We start from the raw sequence: 19,018 nt of genomic DNA, 5'->3' as shown, positions 1-19,018 counted from the left end.
CCTCTCTTCCATCAATGCCTCTTGCTAGTATCTTATTAGCCTTTGAAGCCGCTGCCCTGCATTATGCACCCAATCTTTAAGCTTGTCTTGTCCCATTTAAATACATTGCCTGCTTATTTTTACTTAAAAAATGTAGAACCTTGTATTTTCCTGTATTAAATCTCATTTTCTATTAACCTGCTCATTCTTCTAATTTTTTCAAATCTCCTTTTAATGCTAGTTCATCCTGCTCTGACCTAATGACCTTACACAACTTTGTATCATCTGCAAAAATAGAGATGTTGCCATTTAAAGGGCCACTGTAAGTAAATATTTTCTATGCCGGTTACTAACTAACTACCCCAAATACGCTTTTTATCAATAGCATTTCATTAACATCTCTACCGTATATCAGAAATCTTGTCTGCAAATTTAATTGTTTTCCAAACCCACTCCGTGGGTATCCTTTGCTCTGTACCAATCCGTTTACAATACATAGGTTTCAAAATGGCACTTTAAACACAATTTCATTGGTTTAAGTATTTTGAACACGCAGTGCTGAAAATAGTGGGCAGGATAACGTGACATCGGGGAATAAAAGATATAACTTTTATAAAGTTATGAAACTTCGTTTTGGAGAAAATATAGGTCAGTAGGTTTTAATTAATGTTTATTAACTTTAATATGTTAGTTGTTTGGCTTAAAAATTATAACAGAAAGTAATCCTTTAAGTAATTAATAAAAATATTAAAAAGAACAGAGACCAGTACCGATTCCTGGGGGACCCCACCAATTACCTTTGTCCAATCTAAGAATGATCTGTTTACTACTCCCGGTTGCTCCCTCTCTGAATCATGAAAGAAAAACAAAATTTATGCTTACCTGATAACTTTCTTTCCAGGCATAGACACTCCACAACATCATTCCAATTACTAGTGGGAATTTCACTCCTGGCCAGCAGGAGGAGGCAAAGAGCACCACAGCAAAGCTGTTAAGTGTCACTCACATTACCCATAACCCCCAGTAATTCAGCCAATCCCAAGAAAAGCACAGCACAGAGGGTTGGGTGCACGGGAGACCAAGGGCACTGCCACAGCCCTCCAATACTCAGCAAACACAAGTAGGACTCCAGCACTCCATTAATTTAAAAAGGCAATGTTTATTAGAAAGCAACGTTTCGGGGTCACAGCCCCTTATTCATGCTCATTGAGCATGAATAAGGGGCTGTGACCCCGAAACGTTGCTTTCTAATAAACATTGCCTTTTAAATTATTGGAGTGCTGGAGTCCTACTTGTGTTTGCAGTAATTCAGCCAAAGGAAAATGAAAAAAAAGATAACACAAAAAGGTGTAAAGGTGCCTGAGGTTTAGAATTTTTTTTTACTTTCTAATCAAAAGGGTGGGGTCGTGGACTCTCCATGTCCAGAAAGAAAGACATTTATCAGGTAAGCATACATTTTGTTTTCTTTCCTTGTCTTAACATGGAGTCCACAACGTCATTCCAATTACTAGTGGGAACCAATACCCAAGCTAGAGGACACTGAATAAATAGTTATGGGAGAACAAGACAGGCAGACCAAAACAAAAGGCACCAGCGCTTGAAGAACCCTTTCTCCCAAAGGAAGCCTCAGCCGAGGCAAAAGTATCAAATTTGTAGAATTTGAAAAAAATTATGCAGGGGACACCAAGTTGCAGCCTTGCAAATCTGTTTCACAGAAGCTTCATTTTTGAAAGCCCAAGAAGAGGACAGAGCCCTTGTGGAATGAGCTGTAAGTCTCTAAAGGAGGCTGCTTTTCAGTAGTCTCATAAGTAAAAAAAAAACAAAACAAAAAAAAAAAAACACATACTTCTCAACCAGAGTGAAATTAGTAGAAGTAGCCTTCTGACCCTCTCGCTTTCCAAAGAAAACATCCTTAGAAGCCTGTAGGTAGAATTTATGAGCATGCACAAAATCCAAGTTGTGCAACAGACGTTCCATATGTGAAGGAACAACAATCTACCGATTAATATTTCTATCCGAAACCACCTTAGGGAGAAACCCCAATTTAGTACGAAGGGCCGCTTTATCTGCATAATAAATAAGTTAAGGCGAATCACACTGCAGAGCCGAGAGTTTAGAAACTCTGAGCAGAGGAATATAGCAATAAGAAACAAACTTTCCAAGATAACAGCTTAATATATATGAAATACATTGGCTCAAATGGAGTCTGCTGAAAAACTTTAAGAACTAGGTTAAGGCTCCAAGGAGGAGCAACAGATTTAAAACACAGGCCTGATCCTAACCAGGGCCTGACAAAAAGATTGAACATCTGGCTCATCCGCCAGATGCTTCTGTAAAAGAATAGATAATGCAGAAATCTAACCTTTCAGAGAACTGACTGACAACCTTTTCTCCAGACCATCCTGGAGAAGAGACAAAATTCTAGGAATCCTGACCCTACTCCAAGAGTAGCCCTTTGATTCACACCAACAGAGGTATTTACACCACACCTAATGGTAAATCTTACGAGCAACAGGCTTGCGAGCCTGAATCATAGTACCCAACTTCAACTCCTCCATTGGCAGAGAGAATGAATGGGGGTTATGGGTAAGGTAAGAGACACTTAACAGCTTTGTCTCCTCCTGCTGGCCAGGAGTGAAATTCCCACTTGTAATTGGAATAACGTTGTGGACTCTCCATGTCTTAGGAAAGAAAATTGCGTTTCATATCCCTTTAACCCACCATACCAACTGCTATAACATTGGTTTTCCGATTTTGTTTTTGTGTTTTTTATGGCCTAACCACCATATGTCTTATATGGTACCCAGTAACTAGTCAGGGTTAAACACAGCTTGTGACTGATATTTTGTTAGCACAACTTTTTTATTTTCCCAGAATCTTATCTTGTCACCTCTGCTTAGACCAATTCAGTACAGATATGAAAGAAGGGTTAGACCACCAGTGTGCACTTCCAATTCTCAAAACTGGAAAAGCCACAATTTGAAGAGTTAAAGGGACAGTGTACTGTAATGGTTTCCCCTGTTCTAAATGACAAAGCTTCTTTTGCCTGTTTTGTGTCTGCCTATACTGAAAATTTCAATACTGCAGTAACAGCCCCAGTTGGGTTTGAGAGAGATTGAACATTTTAGCACCTTTTTCAATTGTTCTCTCTAAGCAATGTGATTTGTGCATACAGAGAAACGCTTGAGTGTGTAGAATGTAATAAGATAGGGATGTCTGTACTCACTGCAAGCTCAGTCCATTTTGAAAGGATGTTGTTTCAAAGACCAGACAGACATTTCATACATAAAAACAAAACTAAAAGGAATAAAAAAAAATATATATTATATATATATATATATATATATATATATATATATATATATATATATATATATATATATATATATATATATATATATACACACACACACACAGCATCTGGTATAAGAAAGCCATTGGGACTTCCGGTGAGCGGCTCAGCAAGATGGCCACTGTTTCACACTGCTCTGTGAACGACAATTGCCCTTAAAAGAATTGTGGCTGAATCTTAAGTCATCCAGCACTCCCTTGACAATAAGTGTGTCCGGGAAAATTATAGGATCAGGAAGTTCCAACTCCTGGCCACCGAGAAGGCATATAAAAGAAAATTTAAGCTCACTAACGTTTTGGGAGTGTTTGCCCTGGCAGCACACAAGATGAAGCGCACTATTTCCTCCCTTATTGATACTTTCCAACCCCTGTTTGACTCCCTAACAACTGCCATGGCGATGCTCCTCTGGGAAACGCGAGTGCTGCATACAACAGACCGATTGAAAACCTCCTCTGCTGGCTTGAAAGTACCGCTACAGATACCAACAGGCAAAATGAGTGCCGAGGAGACCTTTTTGACAGCGGCCATTTTAGACCCCAGTACGGCATCCCAGGCGAGGGATGAACGCTCTACCAAGGCTCTAGTACACATGGATGGACGGGTTACTTGGGAAGCTGGAATGGTCGGCAATAGCAATACCCTACCATTGTTTCTGAAGAATCTGATTCTACACCCGGAGTCTGGCCGTATAGTTTAAAGAAAGAATCGGTTGACTCTGTCTCATTCTCACCGTGGCACTGCACCTCTATAGCAAGCAGCTCCAGCGTGAGCGTGGATGTTTATGGCTCTGTAAGTCTCAGCGTTGATTCTCCCCGGCCCCATGGTTCTCTACTCAGCATCTTACCAAACCTCAGCATTATAACCGGACATCGCCTTAGCCTGAGATCAAAAGAAAGCCTGGATCCACCGAAAGCTGGGGTAGGATGATAACGCACAACGAGAGAAAACTACTCAGGTTTAGGACATTCCCTTTTGTATACTGTAGCACCTGCAACTAACTCATGTCCAATATAATTTAAACGGTTAACAACTTTGACCTGCTTGTTTGTTCTGGGAGCGGGATCACTACTTGCTGCCTGTAGATCGATAACAATGGGGCAGGCATATACCAGAGCCGCCATTAGGATCACTAGACACTGTCAGCTAATCCAGCTCCCGCTCAGGGGATTATTTATTTCAGTCGAAAGTGATGCAAATGTATTTTATTCAGCCCTATGTATTTCTCTCACACTGAATTGTGTCACATTGTAATCCTGTAACAGCAGAATCTTACTGTATTATAACCAATGCGCTACAGAAACTTCAACTTAAATCTAATTTTCCTTTATTCATATTTGCGCCCTCCCTCTCCCATTCTCCTCCTTGGGTTGATGTACTTTATCTATTGTTATCCCCCCTGTGTACCTGTCTGACATATTACATAATGTGTTAATGCCTTTTATTATTGCATGATAGGATGTGACATATTGGTGGCGGGAAAGTGGTCAATGTATTGCATATAAACCCTTTTAAGATGCTCCCATGCATATTATGGCTATCATGCTTGATGTCCTACGTTGCTAGACCTATTGCCCTGTCTTGCTACACATGAAAAGATCTATACCAACTAAAGGCTGCTAATTTAGGAGGGATCAAATCTATAACCACTTGAGTCTTTATGTGCCCGACACCTGATCTGTTTCTGACAAATATAATTTCTACTCAATTAATGGCAAATCTGGCTGTGGCAATTACATTTAGCTTGCAGGATAAATCCTTGGGGTGAATATCTGATTATATGTTTTAGTAACCGCAACCCCAATTCGTCAAACCTATAGGATTATGCAGACACAGTAGAGCGGCTGTCTGGATACTGTTTGGTAGGCAGGGTATTGTTTATTATTTACTCTTTTTTTAGATTAGTTGAGTTTATATATAGATTCTAACTTAGGTTGTTAGGGGCAACTTAGCTACACACTTTTTCATACAAATATCAGTAGCTCTACTTAGGTTGATTCACAATCTCTTAGCGCAACAGCTACAATATTTTAACTATTGAATGAACCATAAAGTCTATATAGCCTGCTCTACCTTCACTAAAACTCGCCAGTTCTATGCATAACTAGATACACAAAGCAGTGCAACAATCAATTATCAGTAGCTCTACTTAGGTTGATTCAAAATCTCTTAGCGCAACTGCTACAATATTTTAACTATTGAATGAACCATAAAGTCTATATAGCCTGCTCTACCTTCACTAAAACTTGCCAGTTCTATGCATAACTAGATACACAAAAGAGTGCAACAATCAACTTAGACATCTTGCATTAGCCCCATTTAGTTTAGAACCATTCTGTTATTTAGGTAGTTCAGTTAGTAAGAATACTTTAGGTTCAAAATTAAAATAAAAACCCCAGCTGTGTAGATATGCAGGACACTAAGCAGGATCTCAATGGAGACTGAAAGTTTGCATGACTATCATATGGATATGGTTGCACTGAGTTCCTCAATTATCTACTATGTATCTTGACTAATGTATTGTTCTTCTTTTCTACCCTGCGTGGTATGATATCATATTATGCGTGTGTCTGCACTGCTGGATATAAATAAAATTTAAAAAAAAAAAAAAAAGAAAGAAAGCCATTGGACATCAATTAACAGTACACTGTCCTTTTAGATTAAACGAAAACAAGGGGGGGCAAACAGTAAGCAAAGTTTTTTTATTACACACAACTAAACATTTTATATTACAATTGGAACGTGTTTAATGCCACTTTAATGTGAATTGTGTCTGTGCCCTTGATTAAAATAAATAAAAAAATTGAACATGCTACAACATTTTCCCATGCAACACTTATACAGGAGGTTCCCAATGTCTCACCACAAAAACAAAATGTATGCTTACCTGATAAATTTCTTTCTTTCCGGGCATGGAGAGTCAACGACTTCATTCCAATTACTAGTGGGATATTCAACTCCTGGCCAGCAGGAGGTGGAAAAGAGCACCCCAGCAGAGCTGTTAAGTGTCACTTCCCTTAGCCATAACCCCCAGTCATTCGGCCAAAGGGAAATGGAAAAAACAAAACAAAAAACACACAACACAAAAAGGTAGAGGTGCCTGAGGTTTTACATAAAAACGGTCATCTTAAATTTAAATAAGGGTGGGGTCATGGACTCTCCATGCCCGGAAAGAAAGAAATTTATTAGGTAAGCATAAATTTTGTTTTCTTTCCTATGGCATGGAGAGTCCACGACTTAATTCCAATTACTAGTGGGAACCAATACTCAAGTTAGAAGACACAGAATGAAAAAGGGAGGGAGAACAGATGGCACCACTGCTTGAAGAACTCTTCTCCCAAATAAGCCTCAGCCAAGGCAAAAGTATCAAATTTGTAGAATTTTGAAAAAGTATGCAAAGAGGACCATGTTGCCCCACAGAAGCTTCATTTTTGAAGGCCCAGGAAGAGAAAACAGCCCTAGCGGAATGAGCTGTAACTCTTTCAGGAGGTTGCTGCCCAGCTATCCAACTGGATAACACTTCTCAACCAGAGAGAAAGGGTAGTAGAAGTGGCCTTCTGACCCTTGCGCTTACTAGAGAAAACGACGAACAGGGCAGAAGATTGCCGAAAATCTTCAGTTGCTTGAAGGTAAAATTTTAGAGCACGCACAACATCCACATTATGCAAAAGACGTTCTTTCTGGGAAGGAGGATTGGGACAAAAAGAAGAAACAACAATTTCCTGATTAATATTGCAATCCGACACTACCTTAGGGAGAAATCACAGCTTAGTATGAAGGACTGCCTTATCAGCATTAAAAATAAAGGTAAGGGGAATTACATTGCAGAGCCGAAAGTTCAGAAACTCTGCGAGAGAGAGGGAAAGAGAGACACAAACTTGTTAGGGGATCCAGATCTATCCTCTGCGATAGATCTGAATTTTCTCTGATCCATTGACTGAGCATGCAGAGGTCTCAGATGGACCCGAGCAAAAGGAATGATGTCAATCGAAGCAACCATCAGACCAATTACCTCCATGCATTGAGCCACTGATGGACAAATAGACTGGAGAGAAAGGCACAAACCAAGAAATTTGGATTTTCTGACATCCATCAGGAAAATCTTCATGGACAGGGAATCTGATTGTTCCTAAGAGACACACCCTTGTAGCCCTGAAAAAGGGAAAACTTTTCCAGATTCACTTTCCACCCGTAGGAACGAAGAAAAAACCATCAACTCTGTATGATATTTTGCTAGTTGAAAAAGATGACACCTGAACCAAGATGTTGTCTAGGTAAGGTGCTACCGCAATTTCCTGAGATCTGACCACTGCTAAAAGAGCCCCCAGAACCTTTGTGAATAGTCTGGGAGCTGTGGTAAGGCCAAACGGAAGTGCAACTAATTGGAAGTGATTGTCCAGAAAGGCGAACCTCAGGAACTTGCGAGGATCCCTGTGAATGGGAACATGAAGATGTGTCCTTCATGTCTATGGTCATCAAGAACTGACCCTCTTGGACCAAGTGAAGAATGGAACAAATGATTTCCATCTTTAAGGACAGAACCCTGAGGAATTTGTTGAGACATTTAAGGTCTAAAATGGGACAGAAAACTTCCCTCCTTTTTGAGAACCACAAATAGATTTGAATAGATTCCTTGACCCCGTTACCTTACAGGATCTAGATCACTCCCAGGGAGTGATAGGTACTGTACTCAGTTTAAAAAGGCCTGTACTCAGTTTAAGAAGGCCTCTCTTTTTACCTGGTCTGCAGATAATTGTGAGGATGAATCTGCCCCCGGGAGGACAAGTCTTGAATCCAATTCTGTAACCCTGGGATACTATGTCCACAGCCCAAGGATCTGGGACATTGCGTATCCAAACTTGTAAAAAAAAAAAAAAAAAAAAAAAAAAAAAAAAAAGAGCCTGCCTCCCACTTGATCCAAAACTGGACCGGTGGTGGACCCTTCATGCTGATTTAGCATCAGATGAAGGCTTTTTGGATTGCTTTCCCTTATTCCAAGGCTGGCCGGACCTACAGGAGGTTTCGGACTGCTCCGGCTTGGAAGAGGAAGACTTCTGTCCTTTGAATTTATGAAATGAATGAAAATTAGAATTTTGGCGACCCTTAGGTCTATTCTTCTTGTCCTGAGGTAGGAAAGACCATTTCCACCTGTAATCTCAGAAATTATATCCACCAGACCAGGACCAAATAGGACCAGGACCTTTATAAAAGGTAAAGATAGTAGTTAGACTTGGAAGTTACATCAGCCGACAAAGATTTTAGCCACAGAGCCGTGCGAGCTAGAACAGCGAAGCTAGACATCTTGGCTCCCAGTCTAATGACTTGCATGTTGGCATCATAAATAAAAGAATTGGCCAGTTTAAGAGCCTTGATCCTATCTTGGATCTCCTCTATAGAAGTCTCTTCTAAAATCAGCTCAGACAAGGCATTGCACCAATAAGATGTTGCACCTGAAACCATAGCAATACTTGCAGTAGGTTGCCACTGTAATCCCTGATAAATGTACATCTTCTTTAAGCAAGCTTCTTATCCATACACATTGGTGTCCAGTGGCCGCCCTAAATATATACATTGGTATCAGTGGCCGTAATTATGTCATTGGTGTCAGTGGGCTTACTTCACGCTCTGCACGCTGCCACTACCCACTCACAGTGCGCAAACGAACATGCGCATTGGCACTCTGACAGGCCCGTTCGAAATTTCGAAGATGTGTAAAGGCGGGCCTGTCAGAGCGAGTGTCTGGAGGCTATGTCGGGTTGCGGCCCACAAGCAGGTCTGTTGCAGACGGTCTGTTGAGAAACACTGCTCTATAGGAATAGTAGCTCTTTTGGCTAGAGTAGAGATAGCTCCTTCCACCTTAGGCACAGTGCACCACAAATCACGAATGGAGTCAACAACAGGAATCATCTTTTTTTATCCCATTCCTAAGCTACAATTTCCGACATACGGTCTGAAACTCGAAATACTTCCACGGAAAAAGGAACATCATAACATCTATTAAGTTTACTAGATTTTTTTAGGGTTGCACAGGAGGGTCTGAGTCATCAAAGTAGCCAGGACCTCCTTTAGAAGTAAACGAAGTTTAAATCTGAAATGAACTTCTTCAGATTCAGCAGAATTTTCCCTTACTATGTCAGAATCTGAGATCTCACCCTCAGAAGCTACTGAGGTATCCTCCTCAGACATATGAGAGGTTGACCAGCAACAGGGAAAGCAGATAACTTCTGCGGTATCTGCAGCTTTAACTGTGCAGCAAAATCTCCTGGCAAATAAACACCCCCAGGAGGCTGAGGGGAAAACCAGGGCAGTGTATGGGAAACCATTAAGGCTTTAGACGTTTGAGAAAGCTGTGGCATATCCTGAACAGCATTATCCTGAGAGACAATAGGCTCATAAGGGAGTAACTTATGTTAAAATTTTAGAGTCATAGCTAAACATGAGAAACAAAATTGCATAGGTAAAACAATTTGGGCCTATAAACATAAGCATTTATCAAAAGAAACAGGCTCCTGTTCTGTGTCCATAGCTGAAAGCCCAATAATAAAAAGGAATAAACGATAACCTGATAAAAGCAACCGTGTGTCACTTTAAGGAGAGTAAGCCCTCAGAGCGATATAACGGCAAGTATAAAAAAAAATTTGTGAGACTAAAAAATTGCACCTCTAAACCTCAGTCTGACTTAGGTGTCCTACCGTAACCGATCTAGAAGCTGCAACTAATACAAGAAGAAGGACTCTTCAGCAGGACGATATCACCACAGAAGAAGACTTACTGAAAATGACGTCGCTCCGCATTACAAGCGGAAGAGCAAGTAGTCACGTGAGCGGCAGCAAAAGAAACTGCGACACAGGCTAAAGGCGAGCGTTTCTATCGGATAAACTCTAAAGTGAAAAGTTTAAGGAAACCTATTACCATAACAGCTTTACTTCCAATATTGCAATTAAAAAAAACTCCATAATGCCCCTTCAGCCATTCCCATAAGAGATTTCATCTCTGATAATAAGGGAAACAATTAACCCCTTAGTCTCTCTCACACATATATATAGTGCCAGTTCAATTGCAATGTGTTGGTTAACTGAAGAATAAAGCAAATTTTTAATGTTTTATAATATAGTGCAGTAGTTGAAAATTGCATTGCAAATTAGCTGCATACAAAAAAAAGAAAATTTTAAAATGTCTCTTTAATAAATCCGTTTCCTTTTCTCATAGAAAAGTAGTAATAAAAAGATGCAGTGCTCTTACATTTAGAATAAACAGACTGGAAAAATCTCTGAGAGCCAGTCAACAAGCAATGTGCTGCTGCTTTGCAGCGCTACTGCATATTTGACTGCTCACTTCAAACAGAATTTTACCCTGGACGCACTGTGTTAAGGAAAATTGACAGTGCAGCCAGAGCACAGCTCTGTTTGAAGAGAACTGTCTAATGTGGAGCAGCACTACAAAGTTCAAGCGCTAACAGTTCCTGCATGTGTCCTGTTCGTTCTGCAGACATGCTGCATTTTCTGAGATGACATCTCACATCCCTTTATGTTCTGCCTTGGGGAAAAGGATAAAATATGTCCCGTGAGATCCAGTGAAGAGATAAACTCCTTAAAGTGCAAGCCTTCAGTACCTAGAAGACAAAAGCACTTACCGGAAGATCCAGCTTCCAGGCAGAAAGACAGCTACTAAAGGTGTGAGAGAACACTTACTATCAATCAGGGACCTGTAGAAAGAGAGAGAGAGAGAGAGAGAGAGAGAGAGAGAGAGAGAGAGAGAGAGAGAGAGAGAGAACAGAGTAACAAACTATGGCTTTCAATAACAGGGGTAGCAATAAGGTTAGAAGTAGAACAAAGACAACCTTGCCGCCTTCCAACTGCTAAAAGCCACCACTACTTTCTTAAAGAGATTGACATGGACACAGCTAGACCCCAATCCTTGCTTGCAGGGATAAAGTACCCATTAAAGGATTAAATCTTCTCACTCATCTTCGCCATCCTCCCAATCAAAGAGGTAAAGAAAAACTAGGGGTTATGGGTAAGGGAAGTGACACTTAACAGCTCTGCGGGGGTGCTCATTGCAGCCTCCTGCTGGCCAGGAGGTGAATATCCCACTAGTAATTGGAATGAAGTTGTGGACTCTCCATGCCATAGGAAAGAAAGCAGCTTTACTAGTTACAAAAACAGCCCTCCCCCCACACCTGTTAATTTGAATGATCACCCTTAGCTGTACTTTATTAGTGACATGTTCCCCACCCCTGATAATACAGTCAAACAGCTGTGTCTTCACCTGTTATCCACAAATGTGACTGCATAATTCACAGCTGGCCCAGCGGGGATGCCGGCGTCCTTAAAGAAGCCAATCCACTCCGAGGTGGCTAAGCAAGAAGAGAAGAAGGTTTTCAGTATTTCATGAGAAAAGCAAAGTCCGTGAGAAGCACAAAAGTAAAATCACAGAATCAGTAATGATCACAAATACAGGATATACAGGGAGTGCAGAATTATTAGGCAAGTTGTATTTTTGAGGATTAATTTTATTATTGAACAACCACCATGTTCTCAATGAACCCAAAAAACTCATTAATATCAAAGCTGAATAGTTTTGGAAGTAGTTTTTAGTTTGTTTTTAGTTATAGCTATTTTAGGGGGATATCTGTGTGTGCAGGTGACTATTACTGTGCATAATTATTAGGCAACTTAACAAAAAACAGATATATACCCATTTCAATTATTTATTTTTACCAGTGAAACCAATATAACATCTCAACATTCACAAATATACATTTCTGACATTCAAAAACAAATCAGTGACAATATAGCCACCTTTCTTTGCAAGGACACTCAAAAGCCTGCCATCCATGGATTCTGTCAGTGTTTTGATCTGTTCACCATCAACATTGCGTGCAGCAGCAACCACAGCCTCCCAGACACTGTTCAGAGAGGTGTACTGTTTTCCCTCCTTGTAAATCTCACATTTGATGATGGACCACAGGTTGTCCTGCATGAAAATCATGTTTTTCTTGAAGGATGCAGACTTCTTCCTGTACCACTGCTTGAAGAAGGTGTCTTCCAGAAACTGGCAGTAGGACTGGGAGTTGAGCTTGACTCCATCCTCAACCCGAAAAGGCCCCACAAGCTCATCTTTGATGATACCAGCCCAAACCAGTACTCCACCTCCACCTTGCTGGCGTCTGAGTCGGACTGGAGCTCTCTGCCCTTTACCAATCCAGCCACGGGCCCATCCATCTGGCCCATCAAGACTCACTCTCATTTCATCAGTCCATAAAACCTTAGAAAAACCAGTCTTGAGATATTTCTTGGCCCAGTCTTGACGTTTCAGCTTGTGTGTCTTGTTCAGTGGTGGTCGTCTTTCAGCCTTTCTTACCTTGGCCATGTCTCTGAGTATTGCACACCTTGTGCTTTTGGGCACTCCAGTGATGTTGCAGCTCTGAAATATGGCCAAACTGGTGGCAAGTGGCATCTTGGCAGCTGCACGCTTGACTTTTCTCAGTTCATGGGCAGTTATTTTGCGCCTTGGTTTTTCCACACGCTTCTTGCGACCCTGTTGACTATTTTGAATGAAACGCTTGATTGTTCGATGATCACGCTTCAGAAGCTTTGCAATTTTAAGAGTGCTGCAACCCTCTGCAAGATATCTCACTATTTTTGACTTTTCTGAGCCTGTCAAGTCCTTCTTTTGACCCATTTTGCCAAAGGAAAGGAAGTTGCCTAATAATTATGCACACCTGATATAGGGTGTTGATGTCAGACCACACCCCTTCTCATTACAGAGATGCACATCACCTAATATGCTTAATTGGTAGTAGGCTTTCGAGCCTATACAGCTTGGAGTAAGACAACATGCAATAATTCTGAACTCCCTGTAAAGGGACAGTTCACCTAAATGTTTTCTCCTATTTAAATTGTTCCCAATGATCCATTTTACCTGCTGGAGTGTATTACATTTTGGCCTTTGAAATAGCTTGAGGTTTCCCAACCTATACTGAAAGTTTCGATACTGGAGGCTCAGCTATTGAATGGATAAGTAAACACAACCAGCAGAAGAAATTAAACTAGCAGTGGGGTGCAGGATAGTTAAAGTGAATGTACATTTACATAATAAAGTGCCCAGTTTATATAAAAAAAAAAAAAAAAAAAAAAAAAAAAAAAATCTGATTAAAAACAGGGGCACTTTTAATTAATCAAAATGTACATTTCAATCGTGTTGAGAAAATACTTACCTTTTAATCTTGACAGCCGCTGCATCGCTTTTCCCGCCCGTCGCAAAGCCTCTTCCCGGGTCTAAAATAAGGAATCCAGCTTCCTCCAATCACGGCGTTGAATCAGACACCGATTCGCCAGGGGGGGCGCCGTGATTGGAGGATGACCGATCCGTCACTTCTGACGTAGAAAGAGGCTTTGCAACGGGTGGGGGAAGCGATGCAGCGGCTGTCAAGATTAAAAAGGTACGTAATTTTCACAACACGAGTAAAAAGTAAATTCATGCATTAAAGTGCCCCTGTTTTTAAATCGGATTTTTAAAAACCGGGCACCGTCATCTAAATTGACCTTCACTTTAAGTAATAAAATGATAACTTTCCATTGTTCTCTATGTATTGAGCTTTAATTTTTCAGACAAATATAAGATAAGGAAGCTAGTGTGTGTACACAAAGTGATAACATAATGAGATCTGATATTACCTGGTGCTCAACCCATTGTAATAGGCTGTGGTTTAAAAGCACAAAACCAGCTACTTCATATAAATAAACATGAAAATGCAATTGCTCATACATTTTATACTCTGCTGCTGGTATAACAAGTAATTGAAAATACATTAATATAAAAACCATTTTACAGTGTACTGTCCCTTTAAAAGCAAACACAAACTTAATTGGCGGGCATGGTGGAACATTCGTAGGGATTAAAAAACTAGAAGTTTTAGAAGCCAAAACATGGTTGCGGGTATTTTTGAACCAAACTTTAACCTTTGGATGCCAAAGAGGGCTAAAACACTTTACTATGAAAAGAGATTAGGTTCCAACTTTACTAGCAATGGCTATTGTAAATTTTAAAACCGCCAAAACACAGGGAATGACAAATAGAAATTAAACTTTAGAGCCAGAAAATAAAATAAAAAGGTTAGAGCCAGGGAGGGAAAAAGTAAAATTAGCACATCTAGGTAAGTATCCCCACTTGCAAAAAGATATACTTGCCTAGGTGTGCTAATTTCCTATGCAAATATTTACATTGATTTAATTTTGAGACATGGAGGGTTTTAATTTCAGTTTTTTTTTTTTTTTATCTCCCCCATTATTTTAAATTTATATATAAAAAAATATATATATATATATATATATATATATATATATATATATATATATATATATATATATATATATATATATATATATATATATATATATATATTTTTTGATCTTAGCTTTAAAAATTTTAAAGCCCGATATTGATCGATCTCTCTCTCTATATATATACACACACCCCCCTTTATCAATATGCTGCCAAGTTATAAAATGCAGGAAAGATAGACAAGTTAAAAAAAGAATTAAAACTTACCTAATGTTACAGAGGCCATGACGAGATTTTCAAAACACACAGGAACCTATAAAGAAAGAGCCGTTAGCATTTTGTGGGCAAAGTCAGATTTTTGCTTTGATGGCTACACAGAAGCTTTAAAAGCAGGAGTTTGTTTATAATAGAGATTTTAAAGTAATAAGGAGAGATGCACTGATGTGCCGTTGTGTGTGTGACCAACTCAAAAAAAAAAAAAAAAAAAAAAAAAAAAAGAAGAAGGCAGCTGGTACAAGGCAGCAGCTGATATCCATAAATATCTCATGATGGCCACATACCTCATTGCTAGGGGAAGGGTCTGACTATTTATAGTGACAGCACGGTGTGGAGGGTCTCATACGTTAGTTGTTAGAGTCCAGACAGATAGCCAGCTCTAAAATGTCACTGTATAAAGGCAGGAATCAAATACCTCATGTGGACATTCTAAAACGTGTGTCAATGTTAAAAGGTACATAATTATTATTATTCATTATTTTAAAATAGTTTAGTTGGTAGCTCTATTAACTTTTTAGATTAGGTCTTTTTACACATGCAAAAATCCAAAATATTATAATACCCTGTAGTTAGCAAAACAAATCTGCAATATTCCCTAACACTTGAAACAGAATTCTTTGAGTTTAGATTTAAACAAATTATTGCCTTTTCCTATGCGTTTCACCACTGCAAAGGAGGTAAATGCAAAAAAATAAAAAAAATCTGTGTTGCTCCAGATGAAGGATATAGTGAGCCAGCAAATGACAAGCAAGCATACACCAGTATGCTAAAAAATCACTGGGTATATTCCCAGTGGGAGTAGAATATGAGTGTTCTAGAAATGCAACTGTGTTTAACAGATGTGCACACAAAAAAAAAAAAAAAAAAATTATGCTATATTCATTAAGGTTATTTTGGTCAACAGAAATACATTTGTCTGCTATTTCTTATAGAGAAAGTCTTCAGGGAATTTTCACAGATCCCACTTGGCAGGATATTTGACAAGCACAGGTAACATTTGCTGGCAGCAGATGGCGCTTCACTGTAATTTCACCATCTCCACTATCTTTTTCCTCCGTCTGGGGGTCCAACGCCCCCCACTTTGTAAAACTAATTGCCCAAGCTTCACTTGGGGTGGATGCCAGAAGATCTAGGATCAGCGCAGTGCCCGGCCAATCCACTGACATCCACCCAAGTTAATCTCAGCAAATGAGGTTTACGGGGGGGGGGGGGGGGAGCAGAAAGTTCTCATGATTCTGATAGAGAATAAAATTTTAAACAACTTTTAAATTTTACTTCTATTAAATAATTTGCTTAATTTTCTTTGTATACTTTGTTGAAGAAGCAGAAATGCACTACTTGGAGCTAGATGAACACCAGGTAGGCAAATAACAGGAAGCATATATGTGCAACCACCAATCAGCAGCTCCTTAGCATATCACGGTATAACTTTATACAAAGGATACCAAGAGAACAAAACAAATTAGGTAATAGAAAGGAGTTGGAAAGTTGTTTAAATCTCACACTCTAATTGAGGTTTTGTGTTCCTTTAATAGCTAGTGCTACAAGCCAGCAGCAAGATTTTTTTAGCTAAATCTATATTGAAGTGTAAATTTTAACTTTTTACGCCTCCGCCATCTTCTGAATAACTGTTCTAAACAAATCAAAGATTTTACTTGCATTTGTACATTTTGTGTTAACGTTTCTTAAAACAAATGCACACGTCTAATGTTTACTACTTTTCAATAAGCAAAAAGAGACAAAGACAATGTTAAAAAAACAACTCTAAAGTTAGTGATTGGAGCAAACATATGTATGCCTGCTTCTCATTTGTTTAGCAGCTGTATCCACATCTGTAACCTAATAGCAGCAAAACCTTCGCTATATATTAGGCATGTGCTTTAGTTCACAAAATAACAAATATGACCGCGGGCAGTGGCATTCGGCTGTTTTACAGCACCAGATTTATACGTTTTTAAGAGCAACACACAAATATTCATGAAAATCAGCGATAGTTGAAAAAAGTGCTAAATAAGTGCACGCTTTAAATCAGTACAAACGCTGGTTTCCATGAATATCTCTGTATCACGCTTTAACACTTATAAATTTGGTGGATTCTTGAGGATTTACTATTACAACGCCTCGCCCTAAAGTGAAATGTCAATTTTGATGAATTAGTGCCTGTTTTTTTAATAATCCTATTAAAAACAAGGGCACTTTAATTCATCAAAATTGACATTTCACTCGTTTTCTTGAAAACACCCCTGATGCAACGCCGTGATTGGAGGAAGCCGGATTTGTCATTTTGGACCCGCGAAGACGGCTTCCGACGGGCGGATGAAGTGCTGGAGTGGCTGCCAGGATTAAAAAGGTACGTTTTTGAAGAAAACGAGTGAAATGTCATTTCTGATGAATTTAAAGTGCCCTTGTTTTTAATAGGATTATTAAAAACCGGGCACTAATTCATCAAAATTGTCACTCACTTTAAGGCTACGTATGTGTTTAAAAAAAAAAAAAAATACATATAAAATCATTGAAACATCTAATGTTCGTGCGCACACGGCCCTACTCATCAGACAAGACCCCATTGGTTGTACAGCCACCGACTTCACGGACCAGATAATGCAGTAACGCTTTTTTTCCTTATGTATTATCTGATCGGACTGTTAGATTTGCCCACGTCCATTCACCAAGTTGTTCTATCGCAAGCCGCAAACTTGCTGTGTCGAGGGGTGGGGGTGCAGATGGGGCTTATGCAGGTCCATAAGCAAACAACGTTCACGACAGCCGCCACATCAAAGTTATGCTCTATCGGAATGAAACTAATTTTGACTTCAACATTCCTTATGTTATTTCAAATGATTTAACACCAAAATCTGAATTTATGTGGACCATTGAGTTCCAACAATATTGGTTGAAAATAATAACCAAATGGGTTATATACGAACACAGATTTTTAGATGACAAATATACTAAAAAAGGACTGTAGCAACATTTTGTTATGAGTATGATTTAGTATTTATATACCATAAGATTTAAAAGAGTTTCAAGAGATATAGCACATTTAAAAACAACATTTGGTAAAATCTTAGTTTAGCGTTCTAAATTATTTTCTCAGCCATATGTCATTATTTTCCTACAAAAATTGGCGTGGGGGTTCAGATGAGGGATACAAACAATGCTGCAGTGTTTGTGTCTCCAGGAACAAAAAGGGGAGCAATATTTTGGGGTGTAAAGTCCCTGTTTTCCCCACAGCCAGCCAGCTCTGCTCACCTACATGGATACCTTGTATCAAACCCTCAGCCTACAGGTTTTATACATTTGTAACTGCTTACTGTACACAGACACTTAAAGCAGCCCTCTGGGTAACAACTGTACAAACTGCTGAGGAAATAATGTTCACATAGCCTTAAAGGGCAGGATAGCACCTGGTCACACAGTCTTAAAGGGTCAGACAAAAAAAACACACACAGCCTTGAAAGGGTCAACTAGTACCACACGCACACAGTCTTAAAGGGATAGAGAGCAGTAAGATTGTACCCAATATTTAGACTTGTACTTAGAAAAGAAAGTCAAGGTTAGCTATTTTTAAAACATCCTTAAAACTATGATGAAAACGTATATCGTTTCTGTGACATTATGCAATAACGCATACCTGTGCACGCTATGAAACTATGAGGTATTTGTATTCGTTTCGTATCCATTCGTTGATGTTAATGTGTTAAATAGCTTATGCAAACATGTAGGGATGAGTAAACAAAACAGAAAGCTACATATAACATACAGCACAATGGGAAAACAGAGAACACACCAAATAAATATAACACGATGTAAGCCACGGATAGCCAACTTACCTAACAGAGTACGGCCTTCTTTGGGATGAAGCCTCGGCCTCCAGTACCTCACTGGGCCGGCCTCCCCACACTCAGGCCTCAACTCCTCCCGATGGGTGTAACTATCACAACCGCTCTCCAAGACACCGCCTTTCCCATTACCAGCCAATCAAAGATAGACAAATCCCCTCAAACCTTTACTGATTGGCATGCAGTCTTGCCACTGTGCCGCGGAGAGTACCGGGAATTGTAGTCTATTATCCAAGCCTTTTTTAGATGACGTTTATTTCCAGACGAGGTTCCCGCTTTGTGACTG

General features: G+C 39.5%; 1 protein-coding gene across 1 annotated transcript in view; it reads right to left on the bottom strand.

Moving 5' to 3' along the window:
• C7H19orf47 (chromosome 7 C19orf47 homolog) overlaps positions 1-19,018 on the bottom strand; it is an 82,885-nt gene extending 63,867 nt beyond the window's left edge. Inside the window, exons 1-3 of the mRNA XM_053721762.1 lie at positions 18,724-19,018; positions 14,882-14,927; positions 11,597-11,684 (exon numbers count right to left, since the gene is read on the bottom strand). Coding sequence (XP_053577737.1) covers positions 11,597-11,684; positions 14,882-14,900 — 107 coding nt within the window. The 5' untranslated portion in view covers positions 14,901-14,927; positions 18,724-19,018. The remainder of the gene's footprint in view (positions 1-11,596; positions 11,685-14,881; positions 14,928-18,723) is intronic.

The sequence above is a fragment of the Bombina bombina genome, chromosome 7, assembly GCF_027579735.1.
Source record: "Bombina bombina isolate aBomBom1 chromosome 7, aBomBom1.pri, whole genome shotgun sequence".
Classification (NCBI taxonomy): domain Eukaryota; kingdom Metazoa; phylum Chordata; class Amphibia; order Anura; family Bombinatoridae; genus Bombina; species Bombina bombina.
The sequence above is the reverse complement of the archived record's forward strand: the minus strand, read 5'-3'. Positions and strand labels throughout refer to the sequence as shown.